The sequence below is a fragment of the Sesamum indicum genome, linkage group LG12 (genome assembly GCF_026168435.1).
Source record: "Sesamum indicum cultivar Baizhima isolate 11 linkage group LG12, ASM2616843v1, whole genome shotgun sequence".
NCBI classification, from domain to species: domain Eukaryota; kingdom Viridiplantae; phylum Streptophyta; class Magnoliopsida; order Lamiales; family Pedaliaceae; genus Sesamum; species Sesamum indicum.
This window is the reverse complement of record NC_142668.1, coordinates 4406433-4427253: the sequence shown is the minus strand read 5'-3', so window position 1 is coordinate 4427253 and position 20821 is coordinate 4406433. Positions and strand designations below refer to the sequence as shown.

The window sequence follows — 20821 nt, the reverse complement described above, 5'->3', positions numbered from 1 at the left end:
TACTACTCCATACCGACCAAGCAACGCCTTTTGGCCTGTTTCTTGTTATATGATTGGGAACACTCTAGATGGTTTAAATGGATGCATAACAACCACCTTCTCACCATTTGGCCAGACTCTCTTAGTGCACTAGAGTTACATTTTGGCCCATTGTCTTATGAGAACCACCACCAAGATTTATAAAGTCAGGCAGCTGAGTTCTATTACGGATTATCAATTGGAGTTTGAACATCTATGTAATAGAGTCGCGGGTCTCTCTCCCGATTCCATCGTAATTGCTTTTTGTTGGGATTTCTGCTAGATATTCAGCATAAAATGGTTGTCCTTCATTTAGGTAATATCTCCAAAGCCATCGGCCTTGCAAAGCTTTTGGAGTCAAAATTGGCTAATCAGTCATACCTGGCTTGTCCTTTATCATCTGCTACACTTACTTTCTGCCGCCCAACAGCCCAGTTACTAGCATTACTACCTACCCTCCCACCACACTTCGCACTTCCACTAGCCTAGCCTCGAGCACTACTACCTATAATACCAACCGAAATATAAACAAGACGGGCCAAGGGCCTATGTTTTAACTGTGATGAGAAATTCCATTTAGGGCACCAGTGCAAGGCTAAATAATTTCTCCTCCTTCTATGGGAGGAAGAAATGGGAAAACCTGATATCATTTTTACCTCCTGATGACCCACATCCTACATCTCCATGACACAGTGTCTCATATCCTCCTCAAGTCCCATTGCACAATTGAACTTCTCTTTCTTTGCACCAGCATTTCTAACTAGCTTTAAGTGCCATTTCTGGCTCTCTCTCTCCACGCACTCTTCATGTCTGTGCCAACATTAAAAGATTACCTATCAGCGTACTCATTGATTAGGGTAGCTTGCACAACATCCTTCAACCATGAGTTGCTCACCACCTTCAACTTTCCATTGATACTATTCCATTGTTTGCTGTAATGGTTTCCAACGACACCTCTTTATATTGTTTCAGCATTTGTGAGGTTGTTCCTTTGGCTATTTAACATCACACTTTTACCATTCCATTTACCTTATCCCTATTCAAATGGTTGATGTCGTCTTGGGTGTACAATGGCTTCAATGCCTCGAGTCCTTCATTTTGGATTTCAGTTACCATCTATGCAATTCCACCACCATGGTTCTATGATCACCATTAAAGGGGACAGTTCCGTTATCTCCTCCACCACTTTCCATCAACTATGTCGGCTACTTTCTACCGATTCCATTACTTTCTTGCATGTCATTGCCATGATCCACATTAAAGGCCCTTCCACACCATCCACAAACAGCCAAACTACTCTTTCACCTACTGACTCTACAACCATCAATGTCTTTCTCGCAGACTCGGCCCAGCTTGTCCAATATTGTTAAGCAGGTTTTTCCACTTCTCATTCTTTGCCGCCCACGTGATCATCATATACACCTACTACCCCACTCCAACCCCATCAACATTAGGCCATATCGTTACCTCCAATGCCAGAGGAAGTGATGGAAAAAAATTGCGGAGATGTTGAAGGATGGCCTCATATACCCGTGTACTATTCCTAATTCATCTGCGATGTTGTTGTTAGAAAGACAAACGACTCTTAGCAATTTTGCCCCGACTATTACGCCCTTAATGTTATCACAGTTAAGGATTGTTTCCTATTGCTATGGTGGATGAGCTCATTGACGAGCTCCATGGTGCCTAATTTTTCTCCAAAATCGGTTTACGATTTGGCTACCGCCAAATCCGTATGTTTTCGGAGAGTATACTCATAATGGCTTTTCGAGCCATTGATGGCCATTATAAATTTCTCATCATGCCCTTTGGCTTAAGAAATGCCCCCTCGACATTCCAATCGGCGATGAATAATTTGCTACGATCTTATCTTTGAAGGTTCGTTATCATTTTTTTTATGTATCTTGGTTTATAATATTACTTGGATAAAAATCCTTTTCACATTTACTTTGATATTGGAGTCACTGCTCAGTAATTAATTGCTAAGTTCTCCAAATGCACTTTCAATATGCTATCTATTGATTACTTATGGCACGTTATTTCGGTTCATGGAGTGCAACCTGACCCACAAAACTTCAAAAAAAAGCAAGAAACCCGCTTTTTTAGTATGAATGATGAGTACCAATGAATAAGATAGAATGAAAGAGGAACTCCATTCGCTATCTAAGATAAGCAAATCAATCCCACTGTTATGTATAAAGTTTATGGTGTCCATTGGTGCAAACCCAATCACCTGAATTTAAGATGAGAAGCAATTCTCTATTGGTAGTAAATGATTATCCATTAATCGGAGCAAATTTGTTGAAATTAAAAAAAAAACATAAAAACAACGTTCTTACTCAGTCAAGAACAAACTACAGAGGTCAGCTACCTAGCTAACTTTCACAATTAAATACCGTTATTATATAAGTGGGTTTGATTGTGAAAGACCTGTCACTGGTTAATTCATAGGTAGAGCCAAAGAGTGTGGTGTGAATTATACAAGTTTCCAAAAATATTGATTAAATGAAGTAAATGCTCCTGTGTATAGAGAAGACCTCACCGTTTAAGAAGTAACCACAGAAACGATGGAACCCAATATTTCTTTATCCATTTAATTTTTTATTTTATTGACTATATTTTTTACATCTAGCAAAAGAAAATTTCTTATTTCTTTTATTCCATAATAAACTACCTAAAAAAAGAAAAAATATACACTCATGGCCCACCCCTCAATCTAGTATAGATTTGAGTGCCTTCTTAAGCTTGGCAGGTTTATACCAACGGTCTGTGAGGGGCTATGCCACCATCGCCGGCCCTCTCACAGATTTGCTCAAAGCGCGGGCATTCGCTTGGTCTTCTACAACAACTTGGCCTTTGAAAGTCTGAAAGCCTCCCTTGTTCTCCACCGATTTTGGCGTAGCCTAATTTATCAGCTCCTTTTAATGTCACCAAGGATGCTCTGGGATTGGCAGTAGGTGTTGTTCTATCCCAAAACAACCACCCTCTCTGTTTCTTTAGCAAAATGATGAGCCCTCAAATCGGCCTACGTCCGGGAACTATATGCCATCACCGAGGCTATCAAGAAATGGCGACAATATCTATTAGGTAGGCCTTTCCGCATTTACACGGATCACAAAAGCATTAAGGAAATTAATGACACAAATTATACAAACTCCTGAGCAACAGAAGTGACTTTCAAAGTTGATTGGCTATGACTATGAGATACACTACAAAATAGAAAAGGGAAACATTATGGCTGGCGCATTATCAAGGATACCTTCCTTCCTTCCAGTCAGCTCCATTTCCTTATATTTATCACTGCCCTTCACCAATTCTATGCTCAACATCAGCTTGGAAAAGATTTTATCTCTCAGGTATCCCAACATATATCTCACAAACCCTGTTATTTGTTGTGAAATGGCCTCCTATATTTTATACATTGTCTGCTTATTCCACGTGAGTCTAATTTGACCCCAAAGCTCATAGTCAAGTTCCACTGGGAGGTAAATCGAGTGTCAAAGCTACTATATCCAGACTAGCAACTGACTCTATTAGCTAAAAATGAAGGATGACATTAAGAAAATTGTGGTTAAATGTGTGGTGTGTAACCAATGCAAGTACTCCACCTAAATACCTTATGGTCTCCTTCAACCACTCCGATTGCTAGCCAAGTTTGGGAGGAAATCTCCATGGATTTTATCACACATTTGCGTTCGTCATCTGAAAAAATGGTAATTTAGGTGGTGGTGGATCAACTCACCAAATTTGCACACTTCGTCACCCTTCCAACATATTTCACTGTTGTTAGCTTGCCCTCGGCTTTTCTCACAGAAATATACCATTTACACGGCATACCTAGGGTGATTGTCAGTGACCGCGAGTGCTTATCATCCTCAGCCGGATGGACAAATCGAGGTCCTCAATTGTTGCCTTGAGACACCTGCGCTGCTTTGTTTGCAATGAACCTAAAAATGTGGGTCAAGTTCCTTCCTTTGGCGGAGTATTGGTACGACTCTTCCTTCCACAGTGCGATTGGCATGCCGCCTTTCCAAGCTCTCTATGGCAAAACCCGCCATCCCTCCCTTCTTACTCGTCGAAAAACTCAAATATAAGTTCGCTTGATAAATCCCTTCAACACCCTTAATGAATCCTTCAGGTCCTTTGCTCAAACCTACACAAGGCAAGATAATGCATGACAAACTAAGCAAAAAAAAAAAAAAAAAAAGAAACAGAAAAAATGGTCTGATAGGGAATTCGAAGTGGGATTGGGTCTACCTCAAGTTACAACAATATCGCCAGCAATTAGTGGAGCGCCGCTCATACCAAAAGCTCGGCAATAGGTATTTCAGACCATTTCGTGTTGCTAATGAATTGGAGCTACCACCAACCATAAGAATCCATCTAGTTTTTCATGTGTCACTCCTCAAATCATGCTTTGGAGATCCCCCGACTCTAATTGCTCCCTTGCCGCAACTGTCCGACAAACCCTGCCGACTGATGTGCCATCTAAAATCTTGGACTCTCCTTTCTACACAAAAGATCTAAGGCAAACTAAAGAAATTCTGGTTCAATGGCACAAGCAGACTGAGGCAGAAGCCACTTGGGAACCGCTGGAGAATTTCATAGCCCAATTCCCACACTCTAGCCTTGTGGACAAGGCTGATTCCAATGGACCGAAATTGATACAACTGGGCTTGCATACATTGTTGAGCTTAGGCCACCTTCAAACCCAGTCACCAGGCCCTAAAGAAGGCCATAGAGACCAGCCCTATATATGAACTAAAAAAAGGGAAGTCTAATCCAACTAGTAGTGAATAGGGTTGCATGTTAGTACTAAATCAAAGGATGTATGACACTTTTCTTTCATCTAGTTAGAGTAGAAAATAATAGTTGTTGCGCAACATAATTAAAAGGGAGTTGTTAGCAAGGAATGGAGGGAAGTTCCCAAAATGAAAAATTTCAATTTCTTGTCTTATTAGCTCTCTCTCTCCTCCACTATGTTTCAATTCTTAGTCCTTAGTCTAACACCAAACCATCAAAATATTTTTCTTATATATTCATTTTTACTTCAACTTTTCTTATGTACCCACTTTATACCCTACACAAACAAACTCTTAGAAAGTACAATGGAGCATATACCCTATGTTCTTATGACATGGGTTTTTTTACTTTTTTCAAAACCATAGGAGGAATTTTTGCATTTTACCCAAAAAAAAGAAAAACCTATTTTGTAACTTAGCAAACATGTTAGGATTGTTTTTACTTCATTTTAAAAAATATAGAATGATAATTTGTTTTGTTTTTATTAAATTATTTTTTTGGGAGAGGGGGGCGAGGGGTTTGAATTTCTTACACATTTCCTATCCTATATCAAATGATTTAACCCACAGAAAAATACAGAGTAGAGATCTCACTAAGCACGTAACGATTACTTGCCGTGCTCCATGTGCCCTTTAATGCATAATCCCAAATCCCAGATCACAGAATTAGCAGCAGCAACCTACATACTGATCACAAAAAGAGAAGGAACCTTCCTCTCTCAAATACTTCAAACCATTTCTTCTTCTTCTTCTTCAGTTGGCGTTGCTCTGTCGCCTCGCTGCCCGCTCCTCTCAGGTTATCATATCATTACCTAATTTGTACGATTCGGAAATTTCCCTTTCTTTTGTTTGGTGTTTTTCTCAATTTATTTTTTCAATCTTATTATTTTAACGAAAATTTATCAGGAGCTTCTTCAAGAATTAATATTCATGCATATGCAATCGGCATTTTTCAACTGAAACTTGTCTGTTATATATACTTGTATCTATGTATTTACATGCGCCTCTTGAACACAGGTATTGGGCATCGCATTGGTAAATAATGTTAATGGTTAACTTCGAACCCCATGGCCATGTATTTACGTAGGATTTATAGATCTAAATAAATAATTAGAAGACAGGAAAAACAGGTTCAGGGGAAGGTCCGTCCATTGATTACGTCGTCTATTGTGAAAGAGCACAACTGGTAAATCTGCCAGAATTATATATATTTTTCCTATGGGGTGGGGGGGACCCAAGCTCCTCTTACAAATCAATTGAGACTAGAGGAATAACTGGAAACTTGGTGATCTAGACATTTGTTTTCCAAAGAAAGGGAAAAAAGCCCTGGTGTTACACTGAGCACCTGGCCTCTTATTCTCTCCCGTCTCGACTGCTGGTATGTGCTTTCTTCTCCTATACTTCTTTCCTTCATCTTCTTGTTTCTTGTTTCTTGTTTCTACCTCTTCTTTGGAGTTCTGCCACCACCTTTCTGTTTTCTTGGGCGTTGGATGACCTTTTCTCGATTCTCATTTGCTTTGTGATTACCAATAGAAATTTCACAAGCCGGAAGGTGCAGGGTGAGATCGATCCTGTGCACAAGAATAAGAAAATCCAACAAGTTTATTAATTAACTAATTTGATGTAATTCTCTACCTGCTAGGTTGTGTTTGATTTGTTAAGTTAAAACTGTAAACATCTTTGTTGTTGTGTTCTACTTGTATTTTGTAGAGATATTTTAGAGGATTACAACTCTTACAACTCTTTGACTTAGAGGTATCTAATATTTGAATGCAGTAAATAAAAGTGAAGGGTGAGAGTCGTGAAACATTAAGAGCAACAATGGAAGGGTCACAAGGAGGAGGATCAGAGAGAGAAAAGTCCAATTCATCATCATCCACTACCCCAGTATATGCTGTCGCTACTTTCTGGAAAGGTACTATTCACACAATTTTTTTTTTTTTTTCCTTACAATTTTCTTATTATCTACTTACTTCTTGCTATGTTTCTTAGTTTATGTGCTAGGATAGTACCTTTACTGATCATTGACTGCGAATCTAGTTATATTGCTGCATATTTTACTGTGTACTTCTGGCATGTACTTAGGCCCATTACAAAGCGTGATTGGGATGGATAGACCCATCCAACCAGTCTACTCATGCGTTCCCTTTGCAATACTACGGCACGAGTTTATTGGACGGGCCAGACACTATTTGGATTATTTTTGTGATAACTTATCAGATCTCATGAAGTCTGATAAGTGATCCAGCCCATATCCAACTTGCGTAATATCAAGTTTGCCCTTTATTTTTGGTTTACAATTGCTTCTTTCCGTCAAGTTGATGGATATTTTATTTCCTTCCACCCTTATAGTAGTCATTTGCCACAACAATTTTACATTGCATTAGTGATGAACTTAGATGGTTATATTGTTTTCATTACATTTCCGTTTCTCTGTTTTCTTAACGTTGTCGACATAGTCAACAATATTGATCAACTGCTGTCTTGCAGCTTGAATTAAACTGGAGATGCTGATTAATCTAGAAGTTGCCTTTAAGATGATCTTTGAAATAAAGTATCCATGATTTGTGAAGACTTTTATGTTGCATTTATTCTTTGATAGGATGGCACTATAAAGAGATTCAGTGTACATCTGTTAGGGTCACAACAGAAAAAGAAAAGAAAAGGTTTGTTGTTTGCATTACTAAATATGTTATTTCAGTCCTTCCAGATTTTGATTTAGAGAAAGAAAGGACCATCCTGGATGAACAAGGGCTTAGAATTGTAGAAAACCAGGAGAACAGCCAGAAAAACCGTAGGAAGCTCGCGGAGAGCACTAGAGGAACTTCTTTTGTGGTTCCTGTATGAGATTCTTCTTCTTCATGCTGTGGTCTCTTAGCTGCTGACCTCCAAAACATTTTCCTTATATCTTATGCTTCTATAATCATCTTGCCATTGTTGAAGATTATGGATAAATCATCTGACGCTATTCATCTCCATTTTGAAAATGTAACAGACTTCAAAAAGGCTTCAAATGAAGAAAAGTTAGTGTTGTTCAACTCATTACTTAAGGGTTATCAAGAAGAGGTTGATAAGCTTACCAAGAGAGCCAAATTTGGAGAAAATGCTTTTCTTAACATTTACCAGAAACTTTATGAAGCACCAGATCCTTACCCTGTTCTCACTTCAATTGCAGTAAGTACCCTTTCCATGAGCTGTGCTTTAAAAATATTTGTCCTTTTTGTGAGTTGCTCCTGATTTAATTCTTTTATCCTGCTTGATGAATGAGCTTACTTTGTCTTATGAAATCACAATGATCTAATTCCCACTTTGTGCTAAATATGAGATCTATGAGTTAGTGTCAGCAAATATTTAGGCTGGACTTTATTGATCTTTGAAACTTTGGATCATAGTGTCATCATCTAGGAAGCTCTTTTGAGTTTAAATGTTGCAATTTGCATAGGGCCCTTATGATTCCAATGGTTTTGGGTAGCCATAAATGTGTGTACATTTTATATGAATGCTCCATATTTTAAGAATGTATATCATGGTGTCCATGCCTGTTCACTGGAAATGCCTGCTTCCTGGTGTTGTTCATATGGACCTCATGAACCTTTGATCCGTCCTAGTCACATGTGTTTTTGCTTTTTCGTGTTTATATCTTTTTCTCTCTTTGTGTAGGAGGATGCCAAACTGTCTGAACTGGAGTCTGAAAACAGAAAGATGAAGGTTGAGCTTGAAGAATTCCGCACTGAATCAACACATCTGAAAAATCAACAGGCAACAATAAGAAGATTTGAAGAACGCACCCGCCAGTTGGAACAACAGGTAATTATCTCTATGCGTTGGTCGACAACTTTTTGCCTCTTGCTTTAATCAACTATACTTGGACTCTATTGTCTTCTTTTTATAAATTAAACCACCCGGCGGTGGGGAAGCTTTTTGGGGCCCCCGTCCCTTCTAAAATGAAACCAAAAAGAGACCAAATACAACGGGGAGTACTAACTCCCAAGTATCGCCTGGAAACCATAAAGGATATACTACTCCTTTACAATGAAAAAGCATCAATAAAGCATAAATAAGGAGTACTACTCCATTACAAAATAGTTTCCTTGGTATACTGTCAAAAAACAAAATAAGTTGGAGACGATAATGCAGCATGTCAAAAAGTTTCTTGCAATTTGCTCGAAGCATCGGGCCCAACTTTTCACCTCTCAAAGCTTTCCAAGCAAAGATTCCAAAATAGACAAAAACGAGGAGACCATCTCCTAGAAACATTTGGAGTTCGACACTGACTGAGAGCAATTGGAAAGCAACCAAAATTGCAACCGAAGAGATATGCACATAGAGATTTGATGATGAAGCATTAACTCCTGCAAAATTAATAGCAACAGACAGTTATCAACATCTTCAGCAAAGAGGCTCCTATATAGGAATCTATGTTTGGTTTCAGCTATCAATCTGGAGGTCCTCGTCAAGTGAACCATCATCAGTTTCTGCATCCTCTGTTTTTGCTTGGACTATATTGTCTTATCTTATGCTTGCATAGTTCAGTTCTTTTGACCCCCAAGAAGCTACTTATTTTCTTGATTAAGAATTACATCATTGTGTTGTACTTTTGCAGAGAAATAATAGGATCTCGATAGGTTCTGAAAGTTTTACTGAGAATATGAAAGCCAAACTTGATTGATTGCGAGTGGAAGATGGTTCTCGAAACAGAGTAAAGGATTGAGTAAAGTCATCATGGGGTTTAGCATATACAAAATGACTCTAGAATGGTGAAGAGACTAAAAGAAGGATTCTTCTTTATACTATCATTTTTTTCGAAGAAGTGAAAGACCCTGTTATTAATGAATTTTTTAACATATTTTAGTATATCTCTAGCACCAATTTTGCATCCATCTAATTTTAAGAGAAAATTTTGAAATTGTTGCCTTAAGTAAGCCATTTTATTATGCTTGTTGCCTAATGAAACCAAAGAACAACTGCTGCCCCCACTACTCCTTTGATTCCTCAATTCAGATGGAGCTAACTGTGACAATTTTATGGCTAACCCCACAAGGTAGTAAAAATTATGAACCTAGTTCAATGCATGACATCCCAATACTGAGTTTCCTGGATATTATAGGTTGGAGGAGTAAATCAATTACTCTCTGAATCTATTGAGATGCTAATGGTATTAAAAATCAGTTGTGAGCATGACAAATCTATTTTTCCTTTGTATGTCCCCAATTACAAGATCATTCTCACTTTATGGGCTCCTTGTGCAGTATCTATAATGCATAACCTGTATTCTTTCTATATCAATTGTGGTATGAGCTTTCATGGTATTCTTTGATATTGGATATTTGTCAAAGAAACTTACAGTTATATTGTAAATGTATACAAGCAGCATAAACTGTCATGATTTTCTTGATGCTGTATTGATTTGTGTATTTGATGTTGGTTAAGATGGAGGAAAAAGTTAAAGAAATTGTTGACATTAAGCAACGCAATCTGGCTGAAGAGAACCAGAAAACAATGGAGGTTCTAAAAGAATGGTACCATGTTCACTGTAACTTGCAAGGGCATTTTACTTTTGTGGTGGTTTCTCAGTGTTAAGAAGAGTATGCACATTATTTCCCCCAGAAAAGGTGGAAGAAAAGATACCATGTTACTAGGCGGACATGATTTCTTTATCCTAGTTTGGAAATAACATTTTTTGTCCTTGCAATGAGGCAGAGAACGGATGTTGCAAGATCAGTTACGGTAAGCTCAAGAAAGTGTTTCCACTATGCGGAAACTGCATGAATTTGCACAAAGCCAGTTGTTTGAGCTTCGTGCCCTATCAGGTTAAAGTGCTTTGTCAGTTCTTGTCTTTTTTTTTTTTTTTTTCATTATTATTACACCAGGGCACATGTTAAGCAATTCAGGCTACTTTGCATTAAACTTTTTTAAAAGATTAGTTAATTGGGCCATCCTCTTGTTGTAGTTAACTCTATTGTTTCTGTAATCTCAGAGGAGGAGAGAGCTTCAAAACAATCAGAAGTTAATCTTTTAATGGATGAAGTCGAACAAGCTCAAACTCGTCTTCTTAGTCTCGAAAGAGAGAAGGTGAAACAACTTTTTATCTTGAAGATTTCTCCATGGCGGAATTAGTTAATGCTATTAGCCTGCTAACATTGTTGAAACATATAGGAGGTTGTCCACTGCGTATAAATTTGGATGTGCTTTGAAAGTATCTCATGTGTCTGATCCTGTGAGGATGTGTAGAGTTTGCCTTTAGCCATGCACAAGTCAGGTTTTTAATTGGAGTTCGGTGGGTGTCTCTTAGTTGTATACTGACAAGATTCATATTCTTCTCCTCTAGGAAAAAAGACAAAAAGATAAAAAATAAAAAATAAGAAGCTTAAAACTTTTTATTTTGCAGTTTGTGGCACCATTAATTAAGAAAAATACTAATATTTTTCTATCAAAAAGACCATTGACTTAGTATACATACTGAAATCTTTGAACCTTGATTATGTTAATCCACATTAATCTTCCCTATAACATTAGAACTGTTGAGCAAGTTGGGTTTTGGATGGATTAAGCCTTATGGTGATTTTCCAGCTAACAAATTGTGAATCCGTCAGATGTCTTTTTTACCATTTGTTAAGAAATTTCAGTTTTGAACTTGTTTGTGATGTTAGCCACACCGGTCATATAACTGGCAGCCAAGTTAGTTAGAATTTTCTAACGTGGTTCCGAAAAAGACTGGGTTCGTGTACTTCCTTAGCTCTCTGTCGAGTAGAAGAATGCTACTATCTAATGTGGGATGACTCTTTGGGAATTTAGTTGCATCATCAATTACAATGGATCAACTTATATTTAATGTATTTAACATTAAGATTATTCATCAAATACATCCTGGGAAATGGCAATAGTGGACTGTGAAGAAAGATGAGCTTACTATAAAAGCAAATTAAATAAGAGTGTTAGTGTTTAGTTTATCAGTGCAATGATGACATCCTGATTTCATTGCATGAAAGCACATAAAACTGATGTACTTTTGGCAGATGAAATCAACTTTGTAACTTCAATTAATCATATTAACCTTATCTCTCTGATAATCCTTCTGCATGTTGCTTCCTTGTACCAACCCGTTTTGGAGATTCGGGACACCAGCAATAAATTTGTCTTCCACGTACTCTCTGAATACTTTTTTCATGGTGTCAGATGGCTTTCACACGCTAATTGCATTCAAGGCTGGGTTTACTTCGCATACCAAGCTGTTTTAAAATTGAATATCTTGAAAATAAGTGCAACCAAGCTGTTTTAAAATCTGACCTCAGGCATCATATAATTTCGGGGAACTAGATCGAATACTCCCTCAGTTCCATATTGAACTGACATGGAGCTTTACATAGATTTTCTTTTAAACGTGCACCTACTTTTATTTGAACTCAAGACCTCTAGTAGGAAATTTGAAGGTCAATCCATTGGGTTGTCCCCTGGGGGACTCGAGTTTTACTTAGAGTAGGAAACGAAACTTTTAGGTAGGTTTACAAGTTTGTGCTTTGGTGTCCCAACACATCTAATGAGAGTGTGCTTTTGGGAAGAGAGTTCCATTTAGGAAATGCCATATTATTTGTGTACTATCAGAAATGAAATATGAGTGTTCATTTGAGGCTGATTGATTATGTAACGATTGGGCTTCAACTTGCCTGCCGACGACGAAATATATTCTCCTAAAGTGTGCCTGTTTAGATATTCTAAGCTTCAAGTCGAAATGTTTTTAATTAACTATTCTATTACCTTCAGGGTCTTTTGCAGTCTCAGCTACAATTAGCTAACGAAGAAAGTGGACATAATAAAAGGTATTGCTCTACGTTTATCTCATGCGGTGAGGAGTTTCTCATTTTTAATATTCTGTGTGTTTCTGACTGCTAATATGAAGGAATCACCATAATGCATAAGATGTATATCTGTATCTTCCTTTGCGGAAGTTTCACTTTGCGGTGGTAATAGTTTGGTAAACTATTATTTGTATGATTATAGTATTTTTGACTGGTGGAGGCCATACTTCACTCTTTTTGAAAGGAGAAGCTGGATGATGTATCCTGTTTGTAAAATTCAGCCATAATTTGTGTGAATCTCGAGCTTGTTCCTATCTTGAAGAAGACATAACATATGGGACAACAACTTGCAATTGGGATATACCTCTTCTCATTTGACCTCCAACTCAAACAATTGATTTCAGAAGGACCCTTTTTCCTTAGCAAAAGAAGACCCTTTTTGGGTACTAGTATAATCTGGCGATATTAATATTCTGCTTCCATTCTTGAGAGAAACTTCGAGCAAAAGGGGATTTAACACTTTGTGGGGTGTGAAGAGTGTGAGGGAGGAACGGCTGTTGCCCAGTGACGATTTCAAAAGCGCTCTTATTGGTGGAAGAGCTCTTTTGAGCATTGAAACACAACTGAGCGATATTCAAGAGCTTCACCCAATCCTTCTGCGTACCTCGCACAAAGTGCCAAAGGTAGTCCTCCAATATAAAATTAAAGCGTTCTGTCTGACCATCGGATTGTGGATGATAGTTCGAGCTCATACAAAGTTTGGACCCTAGGATTTTGAATAGCTTGGTCCAGAAGGCGTCAGTGAAACGGGAGTCTCGGTTACTGACGATGTCCTTCGACAGGCCCCAATATTTGACAATGTGCTTGAAGAAGAGATGGGCCGTCCTTTCCGCTGTAACATGTTGTGGGGCTGCAATGAAAGTAGCGTACTTTGATATCAGTCTAACACGACGATGATAGTGCTAAGGTCTCCCACCTTAGGTAATCAAAAAATATAATACATGAAAACGCTTTCCTAGGGTCTCTTTGGGATGGGAATCTGCTTGGGGAACAGCCGGTGGACCTTGGCATGTCTCTTGTGCCCAAATCTGTTGCAGGCTGTGCAGAATTTGGGGGTAAATTCGTAAACCACCGGTTGCTTTCGGGTTATGCCATTTGGCATAACAAACTCCACTTCGTCGATGAGGTTCTTTGATGCATCAACCTCAACCAGAATACGGGCATACGAGACCTGTTCCATCTTCATAGTCAAAGAGTCCATGGCAATGGGAGTGCCAAGTCTCGAGCCAATTTTGCCAAGGGTATTCGGATGCCAACATTCGAGGGGTAGTGATGGAAGTGTGCCCCATATCGGTGTGAGACTGATGTCGTCCTCCTTGAACTCGAAGTATGCCGGCATATGCTTCAAAAGGAGCGCCCGTCCGCAGACGAAGTATGGACCACCGGCCAGAATACGTTGGCTGTCTTCCTCCCGTGCGAAACGGAAAATCAACCAGTCACTCTCGTGTTGCTGGAAGCTGGCTCCCCATGAATGGGACAGTGCACAGATTGCCTTGAGTTCGAGAAATTTGTCGGCAACGTAGCTGACGAGGCAGAACCCCAATTTGGTTCAGACGTCTAGTAGGTCGTCGGAACCTAAAGTGAGGGGACCATCATCTACTGCAAATTTGTTGAGCTTGTTTTCAATAGTGAGTTTACGGTTGGCGTTGAAAAGACCAGCGAAAGAGACCGATTTCTTCTTGGCATTTTCGATCACCGGCAGTTTTTCCTTCGGTCTGTTGCTTTTGCTGCAACATTCTTTGTGATATGGGAGGGAGTGACCTCCATGTCAGAAATGAATTCAGTAAAAACTAAGGAACTGACCTTGCCGGCAGCGGTGGTGGCGCTCGGTTGCTGGCCGACCGGTTTGGTGGGCAGATGATGGACTGTTGCAGCAACAATATTGGCAGTTTTGGCTGTAGCCGATGATCGATCGGAGGGCTGGCCGGAAGCAGCATTTGCAGCAGTTTTCATTGGCTTCTTGTTTTTTGCCATAGTTAGTTTTTTAGACAGATGGGGGTGTGTAGTAGTGGCAGAAGTTGTTGTAGAAAAATGCAGCACCAAAACAAGAAAGTGCTGCAGAAATTGCAGAAAACAGCAGGCAGGCAGGGAAAGTGCAGGCTTTGCAGTGCATCTGGCAGTTTTAGTTGCTGCCAGAAATGGAAAAGTCCCACCTACCTCCGGGCAGCTTGGTTTGGCCGGCAAAAATGGTGGAAAAATGCACAGCAACAGTAGCAAAATGATGCCAAAACAAACAGCATCAACAGCAACACGGTGGCAAGCTTCAGCCCGTGTAAATGGCTGCAAATTGCAGCAGAATTTAAGCCCATGTGCAGCTGAGTTTGGCCTGAGAAAATGGTGGAGAAATGCCCAGCTGCAGCAGGAAAACAGTGGCAAAAACGCACAGCAACAGCAGCAAAACGATGGCAAGCTGCAGCCTGTGCAAATGGCTGCAAATTGCAGCAGAATTTCGCCCAAAAAAGCAGCAAAAAAACAGCAGAAAGCAGTAGAAACTATTTTACAACTTCGATGGGGGCTTTTCAGCCGGCAAGACGACTTCAAAACCCAAAACCGTTCGGTAGAAACGATGAGCAGCTGAAGGGAAAACGTTTAATCGGTCCGGAATTTGCAGAAACTTGAAGAAGAGACATGGAAGAGCAAAACAAAGATGAGGCACTCTAGAGAGAAAACTTTCTAGAGAGAGAAACCTCTTGACCTCACTACTGAGAGCTCTTTCTTTTTTTTTTTGGGTGAAATATAAGTTTAATTCATCCAAAAATATTCACAGTGTACTCCGGGCATACCCGGAGAGATACAAAAGCCTACGCTAAAGATTAAGAAACAATCAAACTGTGTGGGAAAACTGTTCCAAATACCCTATACAATGTAACCTTGACTAAAATAATAAGCCTCTCGGGACAGGGCGTTGAGCCCTCGAAGATGACTTCGTTGCGATGCCTCCAAAGTGTGTACACCGTGCATGCCAAAGCGAGGTGTCGCGCTTTGTTCTGCACGGAGGAACCTGTTTTCTCCTTCTTGAGCCACTTGACCGCACTTTGAAGGGTTGACATAGTCCGGTTAATGCCAAGCCAATGTCGGATGCGTGACCAAACGAAGTTGCTGAACGGGCACTCAAAGAAAAGGTGCTTGGCCGATTCCTTGGTGTTGATGCATAGTGAGCACAAATCCTCCTCTTGGAGGAACCCAAGTCTGTCCCTCGTAGCTAGTCTACCGCGCAAGCCAAGCCACAAGATAAATGAGTACTTTGGCGGGATATAAGCCTTCCAAATAGTTGCTTTCCAAGGTTGCCTCGCAAGTTTCGGTCTGAAGTACTCATAAGCTTTCGACATTTGGAGACCCTTTGTGATTTTCAACTTCTCGCACTTGGGGTGAAAGTTGAAGTCCGAAGTAGATGTTTTCCTCTTGACCAGTCGGGAGAAATATTCCATGCTAAGAAGGAAGAGGGCTGGCGACATCGGGTCTCATTGCCTTAGGCCTTTCTTCCCCAAAAAATACCCATGAAGGGAGCCGTTCAAAGCCACTGAAAAGGAAGAATTGCAAATGCATTCCATAATCCAAGATATAAACAGTGGGGGAAAACCATATCCGTGAAGCACTCGAGCAAGAAAAGTCCATGAGACCGAATCAAACGCCTTGCGTAGATCGACGTTGATAGTACATCGAGGTGAAATCCGTTTCCTTGAGTACTGCCGCACTATTTCTTGGGCCAAGAAAATATTGTCTGTGATATTACGGCCTCCAACAAACGCAGCTTGACATCGGTCAATCAAGTGCTCCAAAGCAGGGGCGATCCGGTCCGAGATGATTTTCGTGATGGCCTTGTAAATGACATTGCAGCACGAAATCGGTCGGTAATCCGCAACAGAGGTGGAATGATCTAATTTCGGCACAAGAGCAATGATAGTGTGATTGAGCTGTCGTAGCATTCGCCCACTCCTAAAGAAATCCAAAACGGCCCTGCAAACATGATCACCCACAATGTTTCATGCTTTCTTGAAAAAGCATGAGGAATATCCGTCTAGGCTGGGAGCTTTGTTGTCGCTAATATGGAAGATGGCCTCCTTGACCTCCAACGGCGTGACTGCCCGACAAAGGTCCGCGGTATGCTCGGGGGAGAGTATGGGGCCCCATTCGAACACACCATTATCGACAGGGAGGGTGTGAGCCTCGGTGCCCAAGAGTGATGTGTAGTAATCAACGAACTCTTGGGCAATATCCTCGGCAGCAGTGATAATAGTCTCATTCGCCCTAGTGACTGCTCTGATGGAATTTCTGGTGACATTCCTCTTCACCAAGTCGTGGAAGAACTTGGTGTTGCGGTCCCCCTATTTAAGATAGTGGATCTTGGCCTTCTGGTAGAAGAAGTGCCGTTCAACCTCGACAAGAAAAACGGCCTTCTTCTTAAGATCACCCAAAGAGTCCCGTAGCGCCACATCTCCCGGATTGGATTCAAGATGATTCTGGGCAACTTACAGGGTAAGTTCAGCGTCTTTGGCCCTGGTGGAGATGTGGCTGTAGTGCTGCGTGTTGAATGCCTTAAGCGCGCCTTTAAGTGCTTTCAGTCTCCTACAAAGGCTGAATTGCGGTGTTCCATCCACGCTCAAATTCCATCTAGCTTCGACAGTAGCTAAGAAATTCGGATGATCTGCCCACATATTGAAAAAGCGAAACGATTTTGGCTTAGTTGGTGTAGGATCAAAAATAGAAATAATATTCGGAGAGTGGTCGGAAAGGCATCCCGGTGGATTGAAATGGGCACTGCAATGCAAACTGCCCTCAAGCCATTCATTGTTGTAGAGGACCTGGTCAAGCTTGCACCACACGGGGTTGCTTTCATTGTTGGAATACCATGTGTAGTAGCAGCCCGTAGTGGGAACGTCATGTAGTCCAAGCGTAGTGCAGCAGTCTACGAAATTCTTAAATTCATACCAAGTTGGGGCCACTCCAAGTTGCTTCTCGTCGGGAGATTCAACACAGTTGAAATCACCCATAATAAGCCATGGCATGCTCAGTGATGGACCCAAATCAGAAAGTTTCTCCCACATGCTCCTTTTATTAACAACAGAATAAAGACCATATGTAAATGAAATATAGAAGGAGAGATGAGAGGACTTATTCGTGGCACGGCAGTGAATCACTTGGGGCGATACATCCATCGGATATATGTCAATGACTGTCGGATCCTAAACCACAAGGATGTGTCCATCGACGATGGTGTTAAAGTTGTTGGCTTGGCACCACCCTAGAAATGAGTGACTGAGAATCTTCTGGATAGATGAAGCTGCAAACTTTGTCTCCAAAATGCCCAAGAGGCAAAGCCAATTATTCTTAATGAGGTGGGCGACCCCATTGTGTGTGAGAGGCCGGTTAAAGCCCCTCATATTTCAAAAGTCGATCTTCATGGTGATAGAGGGGGAGATTCCCCTCCTGCCGCTTTTTCGGATGGCTACACATCCCTGCTATCCCATCGGTTATTCTCCCCGGCATTTCATGTTCAGTGGCCGTCGGGGAGTCGGTGGATGAGCTTCCTGAATAAGCTGGTGAAGGAACCTCTTTATCCTTAAGCTTGAGTGGTTGTGGTGCCTTCATGTTCAGCCGTCCCTGTTCCACCTTGCCTGCCGGTGGAGAAGTCGGTCGCTGTGCCTCCATTGCCGGCTTAGCTGCAGTAGCTGTGGCTTTGCCCTTGTTCCTCCTATTCACGACCGTCCATTCACCAGGCTTTGTTTTTGCTGCCCCGCTGGCTTTACAGGTGCAGCAACGGGGGTGGCAACGATCGGGACGACTGCGGGGGTAACGGTCGATACACCTTGGCAAGTCTTTTTCAAGTACCCAAATCTGTTGCAAGCTGTACAAAACTTGGGGGTGAATTCATAAACCACCGGCTGTTTCCGAGTTATGCCATTTGGCATAACAAACTCAACTTGCTCGATTAGCTTTTTTGATGCATCCACTTCAACTAGGATTCTGGCGTATGAGACTCGTTCCATCATCGTGAGGGAATCCATGGCAATGGGAGTGCCAATTCTGGAGCCAATCTTCCCTAGAGCGTTGAGATGCCAACACTCAAGGGGCAGCGATGGAAGTGTGGTCCAAACTGGCGTGAGGCTGATATCATCTTCTTTAAATTCGAAGCAGTGCGGCATGTGCTTCAAGAGTAGGGGCCGTCCATACACGAAATAGGGATCACCGGCTAGTACCCGCTGCCTATCTTCCTCACGGGCAAAACGAAAGATTAACCAACCAATCTCGTTCTGTTGGAAGCTTGCTCCCAAAGAGTGAGAAAGTGTTTGGATTACTTTCAGTTCGGAAAATTTGCCGGCTACGTAGGTCATCGGACCCCAACGTGAGGGGGACCATCATCCACCGCAAATTTTATGAGCTTATGTTCATCGGTTAGCTTGCGGTTGGCACTGAAAAGACCCGCAAAAGAGATCGATTTCTTTTCGGCATTCTCGGCCACCGGTAGTTTTCCCTACGGCCGGTTGACGGTTGCGCTTTCTGCAACATTCTTTGTGATGTGGGAGGGAGTGGCCTCCATGTCAGAAATGAATTCATTGAAAGCCAAAGAACTGACCTTGCCGTCAGTGGTGGTGGTACCCTGTTTGGTGGCCGATTTGGTGATAGCAGTTTGGATGGGGTTGTCGGCCGCCGGTGGTTGGCCGGCTGTCTTTGGCTGACCGGCAGTGGGAGTATCAGCATGTTGCTTTGTCTTCTTTGACTTAGCCATTGCAGAATTTTCAGACAAAAATGGAATGAGCAGCAGTGGCAGTCTGCTGCAGGCCCAAAAACGGAAACTGTGCAGCAGGCAGCAGGCAGGGAAGCTGCAGTCTGCACAGCCTGATTGCAGATTCTGCAGCACCCTAAAGCAGAAATCCCTCACCTACCTCCGGTAGGTTGTTCTTGGCCGGAAAAAATGGAGGGGAACGGCTAGCAACAACAGGTAGATGTTGATGCAGCAAATGACGGCAAAACATACTTTTCTTTTTGTAGCAAAACACTCTCCAAACAGCAAGGAAGGTGATGCAACTGCTTGTAGAGGGAAAACACGGCTGGTTTAGCTTCAAACGGACGGGAGAGGCTTACTAGGCGGCAAAACGACCTCGAAGCCCCAAAAACAATCGGTAGAAACGACCAGCATCATAAGGGGAGGATTTTGGTCGGAGCAAATCTCGTAGAAACTTGAAGGAAAGTCGAAAAAGAGCGATCCAAGATGAGGCACTCTAGAGAGAAAATTTTCTAGAGAGAGAAATCTCTTAACCTCACTGAGAGCTTTGATTGAGAGCTACTGAGAGCTCTTTCTTGATTCTATAGGTGGTGGTGCATGACCGTTCTTAGTTGGTGGAGCGATTTGTCTGGTTGATTACGTTAATGAACAAGACCTCAGCCTGCTAACTAGCTATGCGGAGGTATGCCCCCGCGGCCAGCTTCTTAGAGGGATTATGAACTTTTAGGCTGCGGAAGTTTGAGGCAATAAAAGGTCTGTGATGCCCTTAGATGTTTTGGGCCGCACACGCGATACATTGATGTATTCAATGAGTCTATAGCTTTGGCCGACAGGCCAAAGTAATTTTTGAAATTTCATCATGATGGGGATAGATCATTGCAATTGTTGGTCTTCAACGAGGAATTCCTAAAAGGCCGTAGTCCCTCTAAGAAGCTGGCTGCGGAGGGATATTTTCGCATAGCTAGTTTGCAGGCTGAGGTCTCGTTTGTTAACGAAATTAACCAGACAAATCGCTCCACCAACTAAGAACGGCCATGCACCACCATCTATAGAATCAAGAAAGAGCTCTCAAGAAAGTTTTCTCTCTAGAGTGCCTCACCTTGGATCGCTCTTTTTCGATTTTTCTTCAAGTTTCTGCGAGGTTTGCTCCGACCAAAATGCTCCCCTTGTGATGCTCGTCGTTTCTACCGATTATTTTTGGGGTTTTACGGTCGTGTTGCTGCTTGGTAAGCCTCTCCCGTTCGCTTGTAGCTAAACTAGCCGTGTTTTCCCTCTCCAAGCAGTTGCATCATGTTCCTTGCTGTTTGGAGAGCGTTTTGCTGCAAAAATATTTCTGTTTCGCCGTCATTTGCTGCACCAACATCTACCTGCTCTTGCTGGCCGTTTCTCCTCCATTTTTTCCGGCCAAGAGCAGCCTACCG

The 20821-nt window shown here is 41.5% G+C and overlaps 2 protein-coding genes across 17 annotated transcripts in view; one reads left to right on the top strand and one right to left on the bottom strand.

Annotated features, from left to right (window-relative positions):
• The first annotated feature begins 5390 nt into the window (after nucleotides 1-5390).
• LOC105179979 (protein CASP-like) overlaps nucleotides 5391-20821 on the top strand; it is a 46645-nt gene continuing 31214 nt past the window's right edge. For 2 of the 16 annotated variants that reach the window (XM_088876403.1, XM_088876404.1), the window contains exons 1-8: nucleotides 5399-5616; nucleotides 5838-6198; nucleotides 6597-6735; nucleotides 7816-7994; nucleotides 8481-8627; nucleotides 10251-10630; nucleotides 10798-10892; nucleotides 12582-12637. In XM_088876403.1, coding sequence (XP_088732529.1) covers nucleotides 6642-6735; nucleotides 7816-7994; nucleotides 8481-8627; nucleotides 10251-10400 — 570 coding nt within the window. In that variant the 5' untranslated portion in view covers nucleotides 5399-5616; nucleotides 5838-6198; nucleotides 6597-6641 and the 3' untranslated portion in view covers nucleotides 10401-10630; nucleotides 10798-10892; nucleotides 12582-12637. Of the gene's footprint in view, nucleotides 5617-5837; nucleotides 6199-6246; nucleotides 6444-6596; nucleotides 6736-7521; nucleotides 7662-7815; nucleotides 7995-8480; nucleotides 10631-10797; nucleotides 11209-12581; nucleotides 12897-20821 lie in introns of those variants that run through there. The other 14 variants (XM_088876413.1, XM_088876414.1, XM_088876402.1 and 11 more) reach the window with 13 other exon arrangements.
• On the bottom strand, nucleotides 16138-17721 carry LOC148784662 (uncharacterized). Its single transcript, XM_088876502.1, has 2 exons — nucleotides 17150-17721; nucleotides 16138-16633 (listed from the first exon to the last, which is right to left on the bottom strand). The coding sequence occupies exons 1-2, from the start codon at nucleotides 17719-17721 to the stop codon at nucleotides 16138-16140; spliced, it is 1068 nt and encodes a 355-aa protein (XP_088732628.1).